The sequence below is a fragment of the Bacillus rossius genome, chromosome 1 (genome assembly GCF_032445375.1).
Source record: "Bacillus rossius redtenbacheri isolate Brsri chromosome 1, Brsri_v3, whole genome shotgun sequence".
NCBI lineage: Eukaryota > Metazoa > Arthropoda > Insecta > Phasmatodea > Bacillidae > Bacillus > Bacillus rossius.
The window spans coordinates 330,967,639-330,988,433 of NC_086330.1; the positions used below are offsets into that span (position 1 = coordinate 330,967,639).

At 34.6% G+C, this 20,795-nt stretch overlaps 2 protein-coding genes across 3 annotated transcripts in view; one reads left to right on the top strand and one right to left on the bottom strand.

Moving 5' to 3' along the window:
• Positions 1-505: 505 nt before the first annotated feature.
• On the bottom strand, positions 506-20,697 carry LOC134528044 (small ribosomal subunit protein eS24). Of its 2 annotated transcripts, XM_063361243.1 has the most exons (6): positions 20,138-20,232; positions 19,782-19,850; positions 15,412-15,621; positions 3,447-3,563; positions 2,754-2,796; positions 506-615 (listed from the first exon to the last, which is right to left on the bottom strand). In XM_063361243.1, the coding sequence occupies exons 1-5, from the start codon at positions 20,138-20,140 to the stop codon at positions 2,785-2,787; spliced, it is 411 nt and encodes a 136-aa protein (XP_063217313.1). In that variant the 5' UTR covers positions 20,141-20,232; the 3' UTR covers positions 506-615; positions 2,754-2,784. The 2 variants fall into 2 exon arrangements, with proteins under 2 accessions (XP_063217313.1, XP_063217314.1); XM_063361244.1 differs by lacking the exon at positions 2,754-2,796 and having other exon boundaries at positions 20,138-20,697.
• Positions 20,205-20,795, top strand: part of LOC134528041 (NAD-dependent protein deacetylase sirtuin-1) — a 42,072-nt gene continuing 41,481 nt past the window's right edge. The window contains exon 1 of the mRNA XM_063361238.1: positions 20,205-20,392. Within this exon, the coding sequence (XP_063217308.1) occupies positions 20,245-20,392 (148 nt within the window). The 5' untranslated portion in view covers positions 20,205-20,244. The remainder of the gene's footprint in view (positions 20,393-20,795) is intronic.

Here is a 20,795-nt window from a genome sequence, read left to right on the forward strand (position 1 = left end):
AATTAATAACATAGAGCATTTGATAAATATCAATTCATTACAACTTTGAAGAGCTCGGACCACTTAATACAGTGCACCAACAGAACAAGACTAAAGAAATAAAATAAAAATACATTTATAAAATTATTCAATATCTAAAACTGTTGAACATAAATCAGTAACTAAAAAGTTTTAAGTTTGCCAAATTCATCTGAAGTTGAGGTGCAACAAATATGATTTACTGGTAAACTTCATACTTACTTAGAAGTTAGAAGTGAATGGTTTTTGAGGTTCAGTAGTCTTTTTCTGGTGGTGCAATATTCCCTTTAATCCTGAACTTTGCTTATACAACAAAATAAAAATTGTAACAAAAATTAATAATATTATAAATATTAATATCCTTTTAAATTTCAGCTTTTCTGTTATCAGGACATTATTATTATTTTTTTTTAAATTCATTGAATAACTTGAAACCATTAAGAAATGGGAGGAAGGTACAATGATGCAAATAAAAAGAATTTCTGAATTCCAAAAAGAAGGAATTTATTCTCACGTATTTTTTTGCAAATAAAACATGTTCTTGAAAGAGATGTACACTTCACGTCATTATGCCGAAGATACGGTGAGAGAAGATTACTGAAAAACAGAACCAAATTATATGTCAGCTTATGTAAAACCAAACAAAACATTAATTTTAGTATAAAAATGTGTCCAAGAAAAATTCATTCATTGTTATGAGAAAATTGATTATTTAATACAGATAAAAATTTGCCAAATTGTGCAAAAATAAGTATTATTAGGTTATATGAAAAAAATATTGCCCACAACATATAAATTAGTACAAGTACTTGGTTTATCACAACACCAAGTACCAAAAAAATAAACACAGGTAATGACTTAACAAACACAGCACAGTAAATCCCAGTTTCCAATATATTTAGAAATTCAGACTTATAACCGGAAAATATAATTAAAAGAGTGAAATTAAATGTTTTTAAAGGTTCAGTGCTAAATTTTTTAAACTAAATATGCAGGAAAGTTTCTTAAGTGGATTTCACTGTATTTGTTAAAAGCTAAAAATACCATAATGGTTAAAAAAAAAAATCACATACCAAATCAACAAAGGGTTAGTTCTAGATAAAACACACACACAATTAATGCCTAAAATAGCTGCTTCTATTTCTGAACACACACAGCTGTTAATCGCTACATAAATTCCTCTTAATTCTGTGAAAAAATTTCTTAAGACATTACGCACACACACACATAAATAAAAACTACTACTAAAAGAGTACAATTTCTTCTTGGGTCAGCATTAAATTCCACCAAAAGGATAAACACACAAAGTAATCACACTGTTAGGCAAAATGAAGAATACATATACTCTTGATGGGCAATGTTGTACAGCATAGTCCCGCTAATCCGAACTAATTGGGGTAGAGACCTGGTAGGATTACCATATTTTTGGATTAGCTAAGTAATTGCTGTAGTACATGAGCGTGTAGTAAAATACATCACTAAAAGATTAAGTTGTCATGTAAAACAGGTTATATCACTTTTTCTTTTGTTTATTTGCACCCTAAACCTGTTCGGATTAATGAGACAAATGTTTTATCTTGTTTTATTCCTGCCTAGCATCTCGTCTACGAGGTCACTCGACACAATACAAACTGGACTGGACATCACAGTTTAAGGAAACGGGAAGAAATCGGCCATGGGCCAGGGCCTGTAGTAAGAGGATACAGTAAATCGGAAAGCTGAAATCATGATGGATGGACCAGGATTCCCACCCAGCCCCTCTGGGACACAAGTCCAGCGGCTCATCACTATGACAACTCACTACACTCAGGCCCTGTTATACCCGGAGAGCATTCACAAGGCACAAAATTTTATTTCCAATTGAATGGCAGTGTTGCTTACATGCAAGATAATTATTAATTAAGTGTCATCTCAGTCTAATTACTGCACCCATGATATTGAAAGTCCTATCTGTGAAGAACAAAATTTTTACAGGAAAAAGAAAAAATATTGAAAACAACTTCCAGCCTGAGTAATGGATAACATAAATTTCATTATAACTCATCACTGTATTAGATTTAGGGCTTTATGATGTCATAAAAAGGCATAATTTTTTGACATTCAGCAACAATACAAAAAAATTTTTTTAGAAATGTTGGACCTAGGCCCTTCTAATTTAACAGGGCCGAATAGTATTTCTAAAATTGCATTATGCTTGAAGCATTTCCCTGAACAATCAATATACCATTCTCAAAATTAAACTAATAAGCTTTTTTCTCCTGGGAAAAATAGATGAAAATAGCAAAACTACTCCTTGGAATGTATGATTCCAAAACAGAAAAACACTGCTTTAGTAAAAAATTTGAATATATTTTTACAGCCACTATAAATGTCCTATCAGTATTAAATTAAGTAAAGTAAGGTATGTAATACCTTTCACTATTGAAAAAGAAAATGAGATTTTGATTCCTAATTACAAAACTGCTGTTTTAAATAAACACTTCAGTGCCTATCAAGAGTACAGACTTTATCACCGAAAAAACACAACAAAATTCACACTACTGGCCAAAGGCTTCAATCAAAACAACACACATGTAACTCGCTAAGTACCAAAGTTGTCAACCTCCCTTGTGTTCAATGTATTAGTAAAACAATTTTACTGCAAAACTCTAAATACGTGGGTAAGTAACGATGCTTAGCCCACACCATGCACACACTAATAACTGCAGACTTCCTCATTGGGAGCATTTACCAACCAGAACTTGAGATTTCCCAGTCAACAACTTCTTATTTTTTGGCCTGAAATGAAGTAAAAATAATAATGAACAGAAGAACAATATGTTTAGTGTTGAGTAAGTGACACCTCAGCACTTATTTCCACAAGAATGGGCTTCAATGCGAGGTGCATGTGCTCACAGTATGTGGATTCATTAGGCATGATTAACTCAAAAAACATCTCTCCGTTAATTTCACATCACCACACACCCACCAAAGAATACATTGGGTCATATCAAAATTATTTCTCAGTCATTTTGGGTTCAAATAAGACAAGTTTGCCTGTACATGAACATTTCAGGTTGGATTACACCATTGTTATACCGGTAGCTATTTAAATTTAAAGGTAATATGAATTATGAATGTCTGAGGTATGATCATAATTTTTTCCTCTAAACCCCTGAAAAATAACAGATGCTGCAATGCCTGCCTTCAAATGGGCCTTCTTTATTATCAATTATTTTAAGCTACAAGCTACAAATTCTTTCCTTTATTGAAGTAGTCAATAAAAATAAGGGACTTTAAATACCATAGACAAAAATAAGGACTTTTAACGACCCTTGAAAACTGACTGAAGATTAAGGACCTTCAAGGACAGTATGAAATCTATTTTTACTTTGGACAGACACAGTTTGTAAATGTCCTGTATTCTGGACTAAACCACATTACATTACCTTCTTGCCTGCGGCCGCTCCTACTTTGGACTTCTTGGTACCTCGCACCTTCTTCATCCTGTTCTTACGCTCCTTGCGCTGCTTTCGAGTGGCTTTCTGCTTCTCATACAAACCATGCTATATAAAAAAAAAACAAGGTTACTGTACAACACATCACAAAGTAAGCTGAGATGTATACAAAATTCCTGCCCAGAACATAAAAACTAAGAGGAATTTAACACCCCCCCCCCCCCCCCAACTACCCTTTAAAACAGGGCTCTAAAAATCCCAGGTACTAAGTCACCAAGATGCCTAACTTTTTCTTGCCGGTGACTAACTTCTGCCAAAATAACAAGGCATAACTACACTGTGGTTTTGAAAACATCAGCAAATGTTGTTTTTTATAAAATCTTTTTGTTCAAAAATGACTGGGTCCAAGAAACTGGGATGGTACTTATTAAACTAGTGTGCATATGTATACATATTAATCGTGTTTACCGTATTTACCCTAAAATAACGCGACCCCAAACTTTTTGTTTTAGAGTTTATGAAAAAGACTTTATGGATTGGAAATCTCAATTCAAGTACATAGCACTTGAAAATTATTTAAATTATGTACTAGCTTGATTTATTCCATATTTACCAGAACCTTTCTGGTGCCACTTTCATCAGTAGAGTCATTTACATGGTCTCTCTTAACACCAAGCTGCAGTTAGTAAAAAATTGTGTAATGACTGGTGGTCCTCCATCTGGGAGAGTGTAACAGGTGGAGGGGTTACCTTCCCCAACCGACACAATGAACAGAAGCAGAGAGAACCCAGTGACCAACTCCATTTGCACCCTCTCCTTTATCCTGCATCACAGATTCCCCCCCCCCCCCCCCCCCCCCCCGTTTACATAATGCCGTACAGTTACTGCGGTAATATTTAACACTAATTAACTTCAATAAATCTTACATACTCTTAGCAGCTAAGTGTGATATTCATTCGTCCTTTTGTCGTAGTCAGCTGTGAACAGAACAAGCGAAAGAACACGGCAACAGGGCAGTGTCGTCCACTACCTGCCGGGCCATACTTCGGTCAACAACACTCTCCGCGAATTCTTGTGGGCGAAAACAGAAACTGTGTTTACATTACGGCATGCCCAAACTGTTTGTTTCTTATACAGCGAAGAAAATAACAGTTATTACGAAACACATAAAGCATTTATGTAATCCTTAAATATTTTTTTTTTAATTCACAGCATACAATATTTGTTTCATTTACAAATGTCGCATTTGTCACATGTTTTCACTATAATTAAGAAAATATTTTTTTCTCAATAATGCAATACTCTGAACCCACTTGTAACTATGGGAGCCTCTAGAGAATGTTCTTGAGAATTCAAATGCAACTAACTTTTTCAATTGACATGTAAAAATAAAAAGTTTAAATAGAATAATGTCACTGACTGAAAGTACTTTCGGCTAATACTATAGGTCCATTTTTTAGTCTTAAATTTTTTTTTATCACTTTAATGTCAACATTAACTGCAAGAGCAAAGATTAGACTTCAAACACGCAGCAATAGAAGATTTCACATTTCCAAATAGATTAACAGTGAACTGGGCAATGAGAATAAAAAAAAATAAAAAAAACCTAAATGGCATCCATAAAAGTACATCTGAAACAACAAAGAGATAAGAAACTCTGATATTTTCTTTGCAAACTATGATACATATAGGGAACTAAGAAACTTAACCTTTATCATATCAGGGTGTCCAACCAATACGTAATTAAATTTCCCTGACTCATTATTTAAATAATTTAACTATCCCGCAATTTTTATAAAAGATATAAAGCAAATACAGCCTCCAAAAACTAACTTTTTTTATTTTAAAGTGAAACTTGCATAAATCATTTTATAGTATGACCATGCAATTAAACACAATCTGAACTAAAAAAGTAAAAATGAAATAATTGCTTTCAAGGTCTGTGATGGAAGACGAGAGATATTTTCCCTTCAAATTACTATTACTAGGAAATTTCCATGACATTTCCAGGATTTTAAAAAATCCTCTGACTTTTCAGAATGTGGATACCCCATTAATATGCTGATGCCCATCTGTCTGGAAGCAATACTTTAAGAACAGAAGATATCCACACTCCAACAGACGCCAGACGTAGACCTTTGAGCTTAGCATATTTTCAGGGAATGGACTCACACATATTTGCATTTCGGCAAATTGAGAAATAGCTACAGCAGGTAATAAATCTAGTCTTGTAGTTAGGTAGCCTTTTAAACCAAAAATATGTTTTGGCTCACTAACAGTCGTTAAGGTTGGGCAGGCTACTAAAATTGTATTACCTTAAATAAACTGTGCAACCAGCTGATAAGGGTTTTCAGTAAGTGAAACACATATATATGGAACAACATTACACACACAAAGTAAATCATATCATAACTTAAAATCTTTACTACCACTTGATATGTAAATTATTTCACTATTTTCTGATTTTGGGCACAATACATAGTAAATCCCAGTTAAGGGTTGAAGACATACTGTATTTTTATTAACCTAATAGAGGCTGACCTCGAAATCAGGCCCGACCCATACTTTTGGATGTTTCCTCCAGTTAATAACAATAAACTCACTTTTCTTCTACATCAATCACTTTCACCAGCTCGATTTTATACATCCTTCACCACGACACATTATCCTAGTATCACCGTGTCTTATGGCATAATCGTTGCACAATTTATACTAAAAACAAGTTTGAAAAGTAGGGGTGCGACGTTTATGGTTAGGTAAAGATATTCATAACCCATTCATGCCGAACAATTTAAATCAATAAGTCATGCAACGAAAACCTTTCTTCAACTTTAAATAGAAAAACAAAATGTGAACGCGAGCGTGAACTAATGCATAACTATCGTCGTAGTATACATCACGAAAGTGTGCGGGCCAAAAAATGTAGTTAACTCAGCTCTCGACAGAGAGTGCGCATTGCATGCAATATGCGAGATATCAGCATCAATATTTGACTATATGTGCGCGCTCTATATGGTGACGTCGTACCGCCTGTGACAGTGAAGTCCGGTCTCCACCCCGCCAGTACCGGACCCCGCTGCGAGACCGCACCCCTAGCCAAGCCTATGCAGGCTGACGCTGCCGCCCCTCCTCGGCCGGCCGCGGTCAACGGGTCATCAATAGAGACGCCGAAAAATGGTGAAGCGCGAAATTCACGAAATAACGCAAAAATTTGATACTTTAAACAAATTTTGTGACTTTCCTTTGATTTTGACATAGTCGCAAAATTCACGAATTTTCGCGCTAAGTTCACGCTTTTTCGCACAAAATAATGTCCTTATATCGCAAGTTCTATTTATTTACGCCATCATAAACATAGGCGTGAAATAAACATAGACTGAAAGACTAGTGCCATGATATTATCTTTGTTTTGACACGTTACTGAAATCCACGTTGTTTTATAGGCATGTGCGAATGTTAAATTTTTGTTGCGAAGCGAATAGTAACTATTTGTGCGAAGTCGAATCGAATGCGAATAGTTGAATTTTTTTTATCTCAACTTCACAAACCCATTAATAAAGTGTCCCACATAAAAAAAACTGTAGTTTGAATCTGTTTTATTTAAAAACATGAAACCAACTATTTCGAAAAAAATTCTTATATGTAAAATTTAGTTATAGTTTTATAAACACAACATAAATTGAAGTACTGTTCTTTTGAGCCTTCAAAAAAGTCCATTGTTTAAGTATAATGAACTTTTTACTAATCCGGGAAAAATTATTGAACTCCTATGTCCATTTGGGGCAAGAACAAGAAACAAAAACTATTTAAAAATATACACACAAAACCCCATTTAAATCTTTTAGTATATAAAACATTTAAACACTAGGTTCTAGTTATAGCATCTCAGCAGTTTAGCTTTTATTTTAAGTTGGCATGTAAAAACACCAATTGCTTTACATGCTGAGGAAGCAAGTTTTCTCTTCGTGCTGAAACAACATTCCCAGCTGCTGAAAAGAGACGCTCTGAATTTACTTGTGTGGCAGGAACCTCCAGATACTTTAGCGCTACTTAGGATAAATTCTCATGTCTGCTGATGCGGGGTTCTTTTAAGTACCGTCGTACCTCTTCTTCTCCTTCATCATAATCTTTATTGTCTTGCGTTGAAATACTGTCTAAGATAGCCCATAAAGAAGACGTTGGTGCAGAGTTAGAAATGTTAGATTTAACTTCTCTAACTGCATGAATGGAATCCATTTTTATACTTTTAATTTCCGACAAAAGAATGGCTTGTGATTCCATTGTTGATAGAAGAACACCTTTAAATCTGGGATCTACCAACATTGCAGCACGCTGTAGGGGCTCTTGCATGTAGTTTGGAAACCTTGACTTACATTTTTATGCAATGCTCTTGCAAGTGTCCCTCCATCTTTTTAGGCAGCGATGTGCGATTCGAGGTTACAAAGAAGACAGTGAAGTACTGGAATGATGATAGACAATGTTGGGTAAGTGTTACCACTCATTTCTTCTGTCGCCTCTGAAAGTGGTTGTAAAACTTGAACAAAGTTCTCAGCAAGTTTCCATTCCACTGCGATCAGCATGTCTGTATCACCAGAGTTCACGTGGTCGGGAACAAGAGCAGGTTTCATTTCCAGCAGTCTCTTGAGCATTTGGTACTCTGAGCACCAACGTGTATCAACATGCTGAATTACCTCTAGTTTAGGAATGTTCAACTGCTCCTGGAGTGTGTGTAGTCTTTTCCTAGCACGAGTGCTTCTTCGGTAATGACCAACTATACTCCTGGCCTTACTAAGAAGTGTGGTTGTACCTGGGCAATCATTCTTGCTGTTTTCAATTGAAATTTGAAGGGTATGAGCAAAACATGATCTTGAACCATCTCTAAATAATTATGCAGAAGCCTGTCTGGAATTATGAGCATTGCCAGTGATACAGAATAATGGTATAGGCGACACTGCTGGGTCAATTCCCCATTCAATGAGAACATTTTGTAGGGTAGCAGCCACATGAACACTTGTATGGGATTCATTTACAACAGTGTTGCTCATTGTAAATGACACAGAAGTAAAGTCGGGTCGGAGATAATTGCAGGTATGTCTGATGTAACTGTCCGATGAACATGAAGTCCAGCTATCAGATGTAAATCTTGTACAAGCATTTCCTTGAGGGTTTTTTTTCTCATAAAGTGCTGCGATGTAATGTTAAGAGAAAGTAGTTTTGCATGGTACTGTATATGTAGGTGCAACATGTTTGTGTCCCATTATATCTTGAAACCCACGCCCTTCTACAAACTCATAAGGCAAAAGTTCTGTTGCCAACATTATGGCATTTTGTTTTGTAATACTTTGTACTTTAGGATCGGTTGGTGACATCTTCTGCGTACTTCTGAACATATTCGAAAAAGTAGACTGTAGAAATTGTGGTTTTTTCTTTGCAGAAGTTTCTGAATTTTTTCTTTATCTTTCAATAGCTCCTTGTACAACACAGTGTGTTTGGCCCCCAAATGGTTCTGGAGTGTCGTAGTCCCTCCAAGAAATATTTTTTTTGTATGTCTTACTCATTTTCTTCAGAAACTGATTTATTTTGTACAATCAGTATAATATATAAAATGTACTAGATGTGTTTTTAAAATAGAAAGTGATATTTTAAATATTTAAACACAGGGCATTCAACTGTTCTAATGTTTTAAATGGAAATCATCTGTAATAACGAAACTGCCCTCAGATGGCAATTAAAAATAGTGCAATACTCTAAAATAGTTATTCTTCTGAAAAACAACATTATAGAAATTTTATTTTTGAGTTTCTTTCATTTTAGTTGATGACTCTGGTAAACTGCATTGCAGTATTTCAAGTTGTTAATCGTTTGCAGTTTTAACAGTTGATTAGGTTAGGTTAGGCTAGGTTAGGCTAGCTTAGCTACATTTAAGTTATCCTAAATCATTGGAATGGGTGGTTAGGGTGTTACTGTTAAATACATATAAAATAGGCCCTATTATTTAAAAGCTTGAACCATTGGTTAGGTAAGCTTAGCTACAAATTAAAATACTGTCAGTTGGCATCCATTGATTGTTAGATTAGGTTAGCAACATTAAAAATACTTATTTTTGGTTTTTAGGACAAATAGTAGTCTACTCAAAAATACCATTTTCTCTATTTTTTAATTTTTTGGATTAGCTCTAACCATATTAGAAAAACAACAAAATTAGAATAATTAGTAATTTCACAGATCACTAAAGTCTAATAATATTTGCTATTTTTTCATCCACATCAAAATACTACACAAAAAAACGAAAAACTAGCGATAATTGCGATACGTGTTTTGGGGGAAATTCTGTATTGTAGAAAGATAGTAAAATTTCCAAATTCGCTATCTAAACAATATCAATCTATTACACAAACATTAACACTCTTTTATAGCAAATTACATCATCATGGCTTCAAACGTCCACGAAAAACCATTATTATGAACGTTACTATGAAAATCTTGTCTAAAAGTAGTCAACATGAAATGTTATTAGTTTGAAGGCATAAGAAAACAAATGAAAAAAATACATTTCAAGAGTGGTCGCAACGTGACATAATGGCGTTTTACTTTGTCTTTTTTACCGCTGGATATTGCATTACAATCGGAGAACAGTTATTACCACGCATATAATATTTTATATCGCTGTGTACGACCTACAAATTTATCAAAACAATACAATTATCATTGTAACATAACCTACCACACGGGCATTTGAATAATTGTTTGCATTTATCGAATTGTGCGAAACAATCGCAAACATCTGTGAAAAAAATTCCATATTGCACTACGTTTTTTTCCTTTTGACGGTATTTCTCTAGACTGTGATGATCCCTCTGCACCTTTATACATTTATAATTTCGTTAGACGAAATTAATAAGCTGCAATAGGTTATGTAACTCTTTAGATTAATCGATTATGAAGTCACACTTGTGCGAGAGGTCGATCTTCCAAAGTTAACAGAAAATAAATCGTACTTGCGACGTAAAGACTTGAATGACACGAAGCTTCAATTAATGTGAATAGTTCATATCGTTTCGAAGTGTTATCGAATATTAAAAAAACTTTGAATTCGTTTGTACTATCGAAGCTTCGCACATGCCTATTGTTTTATTACTCTGTTTACAAGCAGTAAATATTGCCATCGCAAATGAAAACAAAATGTAACAAATGTCAACAATCCATATGTGCGCACTACCAACATAACAAAATTGACTCCACTGTTTTTGTGTATTGAATAATGGTCGTTTCTGCCGCAAGGCGCACTGGTGTCGATTTTCCTAACCTAATTTAATCGCATGGAGCTAAGATGGTAGTCATTTTTGCGTGCACATATCTATGAGTGTTTACAAATACCGTCCACATTTTGTAAGTTTTGTGATACAATTGAATTTGTGGCTAAGATGCCGAAAACTTAGACAATGTTTGATCGCGAAAGAGAGATGAAATCGGATGATTTTATATTTTTGATCAGCGGGACAAAATTATGATGTGCAAGTTCTGCAACGTGCGGGTTGATTGGACACGCAAAGACACGTGCAAAAAGCATGTGGCAAATGACACACACAAAACAAAACAAAAAAAGACAATTATTTTGTCAATCATTCTACCGTGTCTAAACAAATCTCGATAGGCGACAGCGTGAATAAAGCAAACAAGCTTGAAAGTGCAGAAAACAAGAATTTTTTTCTGAATTTGTTAATATGATGCTGTAAGTTAACATTCCTTTGGAAAAAGCTGATCATCCAGCTATGAGGGAATGGTGTAACACCCATGTTGAAGATTAGCCTTATTTTAGGGATGGTCGGGTACCCGAAATTTCGGGCAGTGTTTCGGGTATCAAGTATACCCGAAATTCCGGGCGGGTATTTCAGTGCCCGAAAATATCGGGCACCTTGGAAAACGGCAATACCGCACGGCGCAAGTAAACAAAGCTTCTTTTTTTTTGGACGCGCGGAGCTGCAGGAACATGCCACGCCGCCGCCGTCCCGGCACCAGCCGGTGAAGTGAGTGTGCGTGAGAGATAAGATAAAGAAGGTGCCCGGTCAGCAAGTGTGTTTCTGGGAGGGGGAGACAGATATAAGAGAGTGAGCCCTGCAGCAAGCGGAAGTGGTCAAGGTCAACATTTACCGTTACTCTCGCTGGCTGACTAACGATGCAGCTGGTCGCCCGCCTCTCTCTCTCTCTCTCTCTCTCTCTCTCTCTCTCTCACACACACACACACGCGCGCGCACGCACGGCGGATGCTCACTGCTCAATAGTCACAAAGTAGTGTTCAAGGCCGGTGGAGCTGCTTGCTGTGCGCGAGAAGGATTATAAGCTGACTTTAATTACACACATTGTAGTTGCGTGGCATTTGCAGAAAATGGTTGTGATTTGTTTCTATTTAATTCATGTCATTATTTTACCAAAATGGATACCAGTGGAAGTGTAGGTCAATCAGCAGTGACAATGAACCTTCAAGCAGCTACCCAAACACAATTTAGTTAATAAGCACTTTATTTCCAAGATTAATATGCACTCTATTTTTTAGTTTAATGTTTAACTTTCATATCAGTGCGGTATAGTAAATAAATAAAAACAGTTCAGGTTTGTCAATGCAAACTTAAGTACGACTATTTTATGTTCGAAATTTATTTCATTAACTGATTTTGATGCCCGACCGAGATTGCCCGAGCCCGAAAATTTTGGACAATTACCCGCCCGAGCCCGCCCGAAGTCAAATTTCTCTGCCCGACCATGCCTACCTTATTTATTTACAAATGTTTTCCCCCTCTAATAAAAGTTCATAAGCATATGTAGGCCTACAATATTATCGATTAACTTACCTTTACTTCAAATAAATATGCAAGTACCTCAGATAACAAACACATAAATAGGATGGATTACATTGTGAAATGGTGAGCACACCACAAAATATTTTTGACTGATTGATTGATGGTTTGACTCTGTAATCCAGCAGTACCTAATCTAGAAAAGGTTAGGTTAGGTTTGGCTAAGAATTGTTTTGAGTAAATTAGCCCATTAATATTTTCAGCGATAACCTTATAGTGAAACCTCTATTTAAAAAATCTCAAGGGACCAAAATTTGTTGTGTTTGTTGTAAAGGGGTTTGTTAAATGGAGGTTTTGCACGATATATTTCTAGTCATCATAAAGCTTCACATAAATGGCTAGAACTGTCTTTCTGACTGTTGAATACGATATGAGGAATTAAACATGAAAAAGTACATAGAATACACTTGTTTAATGGCCAACAATTTGATGCTTGGAAATTATCAATTCCCATCCCCAGTGCTTCCTGGCGTGCCTTTTCTTGTAAAATCGGCCCAGAGACGTTGATGTTAGATGCCCTAGCCTCCACTAGCCAGTCAAAAAGTATCTTGTCCAAATCATCATTTTCACATACTTTCACACATTTTCGATTTGTTCCTACCAGAGAAGCGTTGTTTTCAATCTGTTCCCGGTTGGATAGTCGAAAGTGTAGACGCCGGGATGTCGAAACGTTTAGCTACATATATCACTTTTTTTTTTCCACCTTCATCAGCTGCATTTTAAATTTTAAATTTTATTTTAATGTCAATCTGTCACCGCTTTTTAGGATTCAAATTCATTTTACAGTAGTACCGTGTTGATTTCCGTAATTACGTGTGGAAATAAATAAACAACAGTGAAAACTGAAAAAACGGAAATTGTACTGCACCATAGTTTAAAATATTTGCGTGTGCGCATCTTTAACCATAGAAACGCAAAATATACTAGTTGTTCGTCTTGCCAGAGCGATGGTACGGGAGGTTTCCGCCACTAGCGCTAAATGTACCCGCCATTTTGAACAAAGTGTGGCATGTTTACACGACGTGTGTTATCCATGATGCCTTGTTTATTTATTTTCTTCCGCGATGGTGCATATTATTTTAAGATTATACACACGTATTTTTAACCAGTGAATGCAAAAAAATTAGTGGATGTCTTGTAGGAGATGTTTATTTTTGCATCTTTTTCAAAAGCGGCAGTTCGTTGTAAAGGGAATTTCACTATTTCGGAACAAATAAAATTCGGTATTTAGAGGTTAAAACAGCATTGATCTTATGGAGGTTCAGCGGGACCAAAATTTTATTTCGTTGTATGGGGTTTTTCGTTAAATAGAATATTTGTTAACGGAGGTTTTACTGTAAATGGTACCTATTTATAAGTATATTGTAAGTTATGTATACATTTTAGGTGCAGGGGATTTGCCATCACCAGCCAACACTCTTAGAGAAACTTATGTCCCAAAAATTGGCCAGGCAAATAAGGAAGCAGTAAGGCTATGAGGTTTTTTTTTACACTGCCTATGGCATAATTTTTTCACAATTTTTTGGGGTCTCTACTGATTGCTTATTTTTAAACAGATTTTTTGCATCGCTTTTGTAATTTTTTTACACCGAAATGAGCCAGTTTTATTTACCATTTTCTGGGGTCCCTAGTCATCAACTAGGACGGACGTGCCGTTCCCCACGTTTCCCATCCGTTCAAGTAACAATCGTCAGGTAATGACGTGCCTGTGTGTATTGTTTTCAGCCACCATACCCTAATCAATAGCCTAGGAGCTTAGTAGTGCACGCTGGGGCCAACGACCCACCACAAAAACGGCTAGAGCTAGACGCTTTAAGACTAGCCTGGCGCCCTCCCGGAGAACTAACATCTCAACAGAGACACCAGCAACTAATAGGCTCACCCCGGATGATGGCAATGGGAAGCAATAAAATTAAACATCAATGATGCCAACTAGCTCTGGCTACATTTTTATACGTAGTACACCGCGGCGACGCAGACGAACAGATACGTTTAACGTTTAAAAAGACTTTAAAAAAAAATCAGACAACTTTGTATTTTCGTTAAATAAATAAGTGTTAATGTCCAAATAAATATTAGAATTATACTTTAAAACACATCGTTTTCTATGGAAAAGATACCTACACAAAGCGCTCTGAATCTAATAATGAGACCAAAAACATCATGCAACGTTTACACAAGAGGTTTTTTTTATCCAAATTTCTCGCCCTAAAATATAGGGGCTATGATTATGCGATAAAGCAGGGTACTTCATAGGCGTGCTACTGTCCGGTTGTTTGTGAGTTTGGCATAGTATTCAACTCTCTGAGGTTGTGATTATTATTAGAAGAGTATCTTTGTTTTCTTGCCACTTTTGGACATCACAAAGAACAAGTAGGTGATTGTAAATCTTACACAAAAAACTAAAACTAAAATTACAAATTTGCACAAATTTAAGAAAGAACATATTTTAAATCTTAAATAAAAAGTATTACATAAAAAATTTAATATGTTCATAAATAAATATTAATATTTAGCTAAAATAACCGAAATGATGTTTGTTTTCCCCAGACTTACAGGCAGTTAGAGGCAATTGAACACACATAAATTCAGTCGCCATATTCTTTTATTTGTAGGTTAGTTATCCTGCAACTAAATATCCTGTTAACATTTTTTCCCATTTGCCGACTGAGAAAAAAATATGCGGATACAAAAATTTATTTTACTGCAATATATTAAATACAGGTGATCAAAACACACAGCAACTCGAGATAAGAAAATATTTGAACACTGTTTTGTGTAGTGTCAAGAATATTTACCCAATTTTTCTCTTTGTTATGTTAAACTTGAATTTATCTTGGTGTGCAATCCTAGTCGACCTAGGTCTTTGTGAGTGGATCCTATGAATAAAACCCTCAGCCTCTGTTTGGGTTTATACAGCATTAACAGGGAAAATTTACTAAAAGAAAAAAAGTTGTATGTATTTATAGTCAGGTGCTAAAATTTTAAAAAGTTATTATGAAGGAAATGCTTTTGAGTGGCAGAATTGTTTTTGAAAGGTTTTACTGTAAGTTATTTAAACGAAGAAGCTAACCAGTGTCACCAAAAAATCTTGAACTTACCCTCTGTAACCTGTGTTTGGGTTCAAACTTCTTGGCAAAGTCCAGTGTGTCGTAGATGAGCCCAAACCCAGTTGACTTGCCACCGCCGAACGCTGTCCGGAAGCCGAACACAAACACCAGGTCGGGGGCCACCTTGTACATCTTCCCCAGCTTCTCCCTGATCTCGGTTTTCTTGACGGACGGCTGGCCTGGGTGCAGGACGTCCACCACCTGCCAACATTACTTTGTATCAGCATCAGCAACCAATACCACAACCAAGCACCACGTTCCCACTCACTGCTTTTAAGGCCCGGCCTCGTGCATCACGTCGGTTATTTAATTTTATTATTATTACTAGGGTGAATTGTGATAAAACACAGCATAACACCAAAAATCAAGTTAATACAACATATACCTCTGAAATGCACATTGTATCATGGAATTTAGTAGCATTTTACCAAAAATTAATTCAAACCATAAAAAAAAAAAAAGTTAAATTTTTTGTTTGAAATTCCAGGAATGTCATTTCCTGACAAAAATTTTTTTATCAAAGTGCACAGATCATATAAATTAATTTAATTTGTTTTATTGTACATCTCTTATTGAATCTCTATGAATACATAAATGCTTGCCATTTATTTTATCATAAAAATGTATCATATTTTTTACCACTATTTTTCAGTGGATTAAGTACGTATTAAAAAGCAGCTTTTATACAAATAATAAAAACAACACTGAAATCTTCCGTTTTAAAAACTAAATTGGACAAAAAATAAAATCATAAAAGCATGTCTATCTTTTTTTACTATAGTTCATGTAAATTTATGACGCGAGTTCTCGTGCATTTTGTGTATGGTTCCAAATTTAGTCACCTGATATTTACTGTATTATCTAATAGGGATAAAGGCATGTAAAAGGACACTCGCGTGACAAACTACTTCAAAATAACATTGAATAAAATTAACTTAACAGTTAAAACCATTTTGCAGTATTTTAAACGTAGCCAACCTAACCTAATAAATCATTAATTTAAGTTGCAGGTAGTAAAACATTTTTAATTATGCATGCTGCTCTTACAGAATAATCACATCAATATGAACTAAAACAACACTAGAAAAAATCAGGATCACAGAAATTAAGGCTGTTCTTTGATGTAATATTTCTGATTACCAACTAAAGTTTTTTTTTAACTTGCACTGGTTAAACAAAACTGAACTTGATCATGCAATCAGGATCAAGGGATACACTTGGATACGTAATACGGAACAGTTACTCAAATTTGTCATATTTATATCGCACTGCACAGATGCAGACACAGGAAGGAAAGTTTTGAATCTTAAGTAAATACTGGAACATCTCTAGTTTTCAAAAAAAGTATTTGGTAAATATTTACAATCGCGGTAGATGCCAAAAAAAATGCTAAAAATCTGAAAATACTTTTATTCTGTGCCCTTTCACTTCCTCTTTTCAAAACAACCGGCGGAGGTAAGAAATTCCAAATACTTTAGGAGATATAGAATTTTTTAATTTCATAATATGTAGAGTCGCGGTATATGCCAAAAAAAATGCTAAACATCTGAAAATACCTTTATTATATGCTCTTCAACTTGCTCTTTTCATTAAAAGCGGCGGAGATTAGAAATTCCAAATACTTTAGGAGATATCGAATTTTTAAATTTCAGCACAAAACCAGCGCATTCCTGTGGCGTGCGTGCACCATTGTTTCTTGTTTACGTACGAGTATCTATTTTTTTATTGGATAATGATGTCACGTGATTGTTCGTGATAGGCCAGAATTCAAATGAACTAATACGTGATTATTTAGTTCAATTATTGTTTAAAACGGTGTTTAATTACCGCCTCCAACTTACGTGAGTTTTTAACGTTTCTAATTTTATAGTCTTATTTGTTATTTTGATATTGCTGCGCAAGTAATAAGTAACAAAAAAATTTACGTGAGTTGTTATTGTACATCCTTTGTTACGGGTTTGTTAGGTAAGGTCAGTTACATTATAAATAATTTAAAACTAAAGAATAATTAAAATTAATTCACATTATTTTTAATATCACCTTAGTTTTAAAGTATTTATAATGTAACTGACCTGACCTAATCGACCATTTTAGTTTACTGTTCACCCTCAGTCCGGGTTTGTTTGGTCAGGTCAGTTACATTATAAATATTTTAAAACTAAACAGCCATTAAAATTAATTCACAAAATAATTTTTAATGTCGGCTTAGTTTGAAAGTATTAATAATGTAACTGACCTGACCTAATCAACCATTTTATTAATTACGCATTCACGATTCACGTATTCACGAACACACGGCAAAATAACAAAAATGGCGCCGCTCGAATGGTTCCACAGGTCTTGTATTGCAAAATTAAAAAATTCAATATCTCCTAAAGTATTTGGAATTTCTTATCTCCGCCGCTTTTAATGAAAAGAGGAAGTTGAAGAGCATATGATAAAGGTATTTTAGGATTTTTTACATTTTTTTTGGCATCTACCGCGACTCTACATATCATGAAATTAAAAAATTCGATATCTCCTAAAGTATTTGGAATTTCTTATCTCCACCGGTTGATTCGAAAAGAGGAAGTGAAAGAGCATAGAATAAAAGTATTTTCGGATTTTTAGCAATTTTTTTGGCATCTACCGCGATTGTAAATATTTACCAAGTATTTTTGTAATTCTATTATTAACTTCTAAAAAAGCAGTAACATAAGAATGTTACAGCAGGAATTTAGAGTGTGTGATCCAAAAGCAAGCTATTGCGTTAGTGTGAACATTCAGTTTTCAAACATACAACAAAGATAAAATATTAAAAAAAAAAAAGTCCCTTGCCATTTTGTACGTTCCAAACAAACGACAGCCAACAATGCTTTGAAAAAGTTTTTTTTTAAATCAAGGTAAATATGTAGTTGGGCGGTATTCGCGAAAAAAAAATGTTAAAAATCTGAAAATACTTTTATTATATCAATTATATGCTCTTTAAATTCATCTTTTCATTAAAGCCGGTGGAGGTAAGAAATTCCAAATACTTAAGGAGATATCGAATTTTTTAATTTTCATAGTTGGGCGATATTTGTTAAAAATATTTAAAAATTCCGAAAATACTTTTATTTTATGCTCTTTAACTTCCTCTTTTCATTAAATCCAGCGGAGGTAAGAAATTCCAAATACTTTAGGAGATATCGAATTTTTTAATTTTCATAGTTGGGCGATATTTGTTAAAAAAAATTTAAAAATTTCAAAAAAGAATCCTCTATTCTATGCTCTAACTTCCCCTTTTCATTAAATCCCACGGAGATGAGAAATTCCAAATACTTTAAGAGATATAGATTTTTTTAATTCTCATCACAATACCTGTGCATTCATGCGGCATTCAACATTGTTTCTTGTTTACGAGTATGAATTTTTTTTTCTCGCGACATAGGTGAACGACTACATTATTTTCTACTAACGACAAAAGAATTGTACCCGTCTCTAACTTAGGTGAGTTTTTAATGTTTCAAATTTTAATGTTTTATTTAGCAAGAAATAAGTAAAAAAAAATTACTTGAGTTCCCACTGTTCATCCTTTGTCCCGGTTTGTTTGGCCAGGTCAGTTACATTATATATACCTTAAAACTTAACAACCATTAAAATTAATTCACATGATTTTTAATGTCCGCTTAGTTTGAAAGTATTTATAATGTAGCTGACCTGACCTAATCGACCATTTGAATTAATTAGGCATTCACATACACACAGAAAATAAAAAATGGCGGAGGTCGAATGATAAACACAGGTCTTGTATTGCGAAATAAGAACGGCGATATCTCCTAAAGTATTTGGAATTTCTTAACTCCGCCGGCTTTAATGAAAAGAGGAATTTAAAGAGCATATAATAAAAGTATATTCAGATATTTAACATTTTTTTCCCGCAAATACAGCTCAACTACATATTTACCAAAATCAACATTATAAATATATTAAATATATTAAGTAAAAACTTGATATTCAATTGTAAAATTCACTCTGCATTAACCCATTTCAGAGCTTGCACACATAATTTAGTAAACAAAACCTTGAAAATATAAGAATAATTCTTCTATTGCACCCTCAACATGATAAAAAATATAAAATATTTATAATTGGGAGGTCTATCGCAACCACCATTTTTATACTGACGTCAAGGATGTCGAACCTAACTAAGTTAGTAAACATTGGCGTCCACAACTCTATTGTGATTCCAGTATTGACCATTTTAAATGATTATTCCATGTGAATTTACATTATGTACTAAAGAATTGAAGCAAAGCACAACAAACATGCCGGTGTCATGAGAAATACAGTATAAAATATTATGTATTTATATTTAATTAATTAACTGAAGTAGTAAATACCATTTGTTTCCGACAAAGAAGGCGGTTCGTCATGAACTTCCTCGTTCTTATAGTTGCCGTGCCTTCACTCTGAAACAAATCATGTATTATGAATGATTATATGTTTTCACACTATTTATTAAATATATTCATTGTCGCATTTATTTATCGTCGTATCAACCATATAAACTAAGAATTTCAAGCATTAGCTTGTGAGGTTATGCAAACTTAAATTATCTGTTTAAGCATAGAAAATTCTATAAAGCATTTATTTATTACACCACAACATTGTAATTCATATAACTATTATTTAACACGAATTAATTACGGGATGGCAAAGTCATAATTCGATATAAAACTATATCCAGACGTCTCACCATATTGCTGCTTTCAGGTCCCCCTACTACCAATAACGAAAGAAACAAAACATCCAACCAGCGCCATCTATTTCCTCTTCCGTTTCGTCATTATAGGTGTTGAGAAAATGGCGTTGGTTTCTGAGGGTTCTGGGTATTCTTCCCCTTCGAAACGTATTAAACTAGATAAAACTCAACATCTATCAAATTCTGGCTCAGGACTTGATTTTGGAAACTTTACTTCATCACTGAAGAATATTCACGACGTCACCAAAGGTGAGTTTTAGTAAAATATGTTGATGTAAATGTGTAACTTTCTTGGGCAAAGATGGCGGCTTTTGAAGCAGATAAATTTCTTCGTACTTGTCTCTCGAGAGGGGGCGGGGCTATAGTAATAGCAAACTGGTACCCCGAGCACTGATGAAATCACGTGCTTGAATGCAAACTGTGTTACTTGTTAGAATTTGTGTTTTACATTAAAATGACATAGAAATAAAATATGTGGATTGAGGTTTTGAGAAGTCTCAATTCATCACCATGCATGGAACATTTTTGACATGTGGCAACATGGCTGCCGCACTGTTGGCGACCGTGCCTGTCAAAACTACCGTAGGCCCTTGGCAGTAGTAAAAAAACATCACGAAGTATGGCGACAATTCCATTCATTTAGTTCTGTCAT

Bases quoted from the DNA above. Each gene is read 5' to 3' on its own strand.
- LOC134528044 (XM_063361243.1), bottom strand. The intron at 15,622-19,781 runs GTATTTACTACT...TAATGTTGGCAG, and splicing joins TTCTTTGTCGGAAACAAATG to GTGGTGGACGTCCTGCACCC. The intron at 3,564-15,411 runs GTAAGTTCAAGA...TTTTTTATATAG, and splicing joins CCAAACACAGGTTACAGAGG to CATGGTTTGTATGAGAAGCA.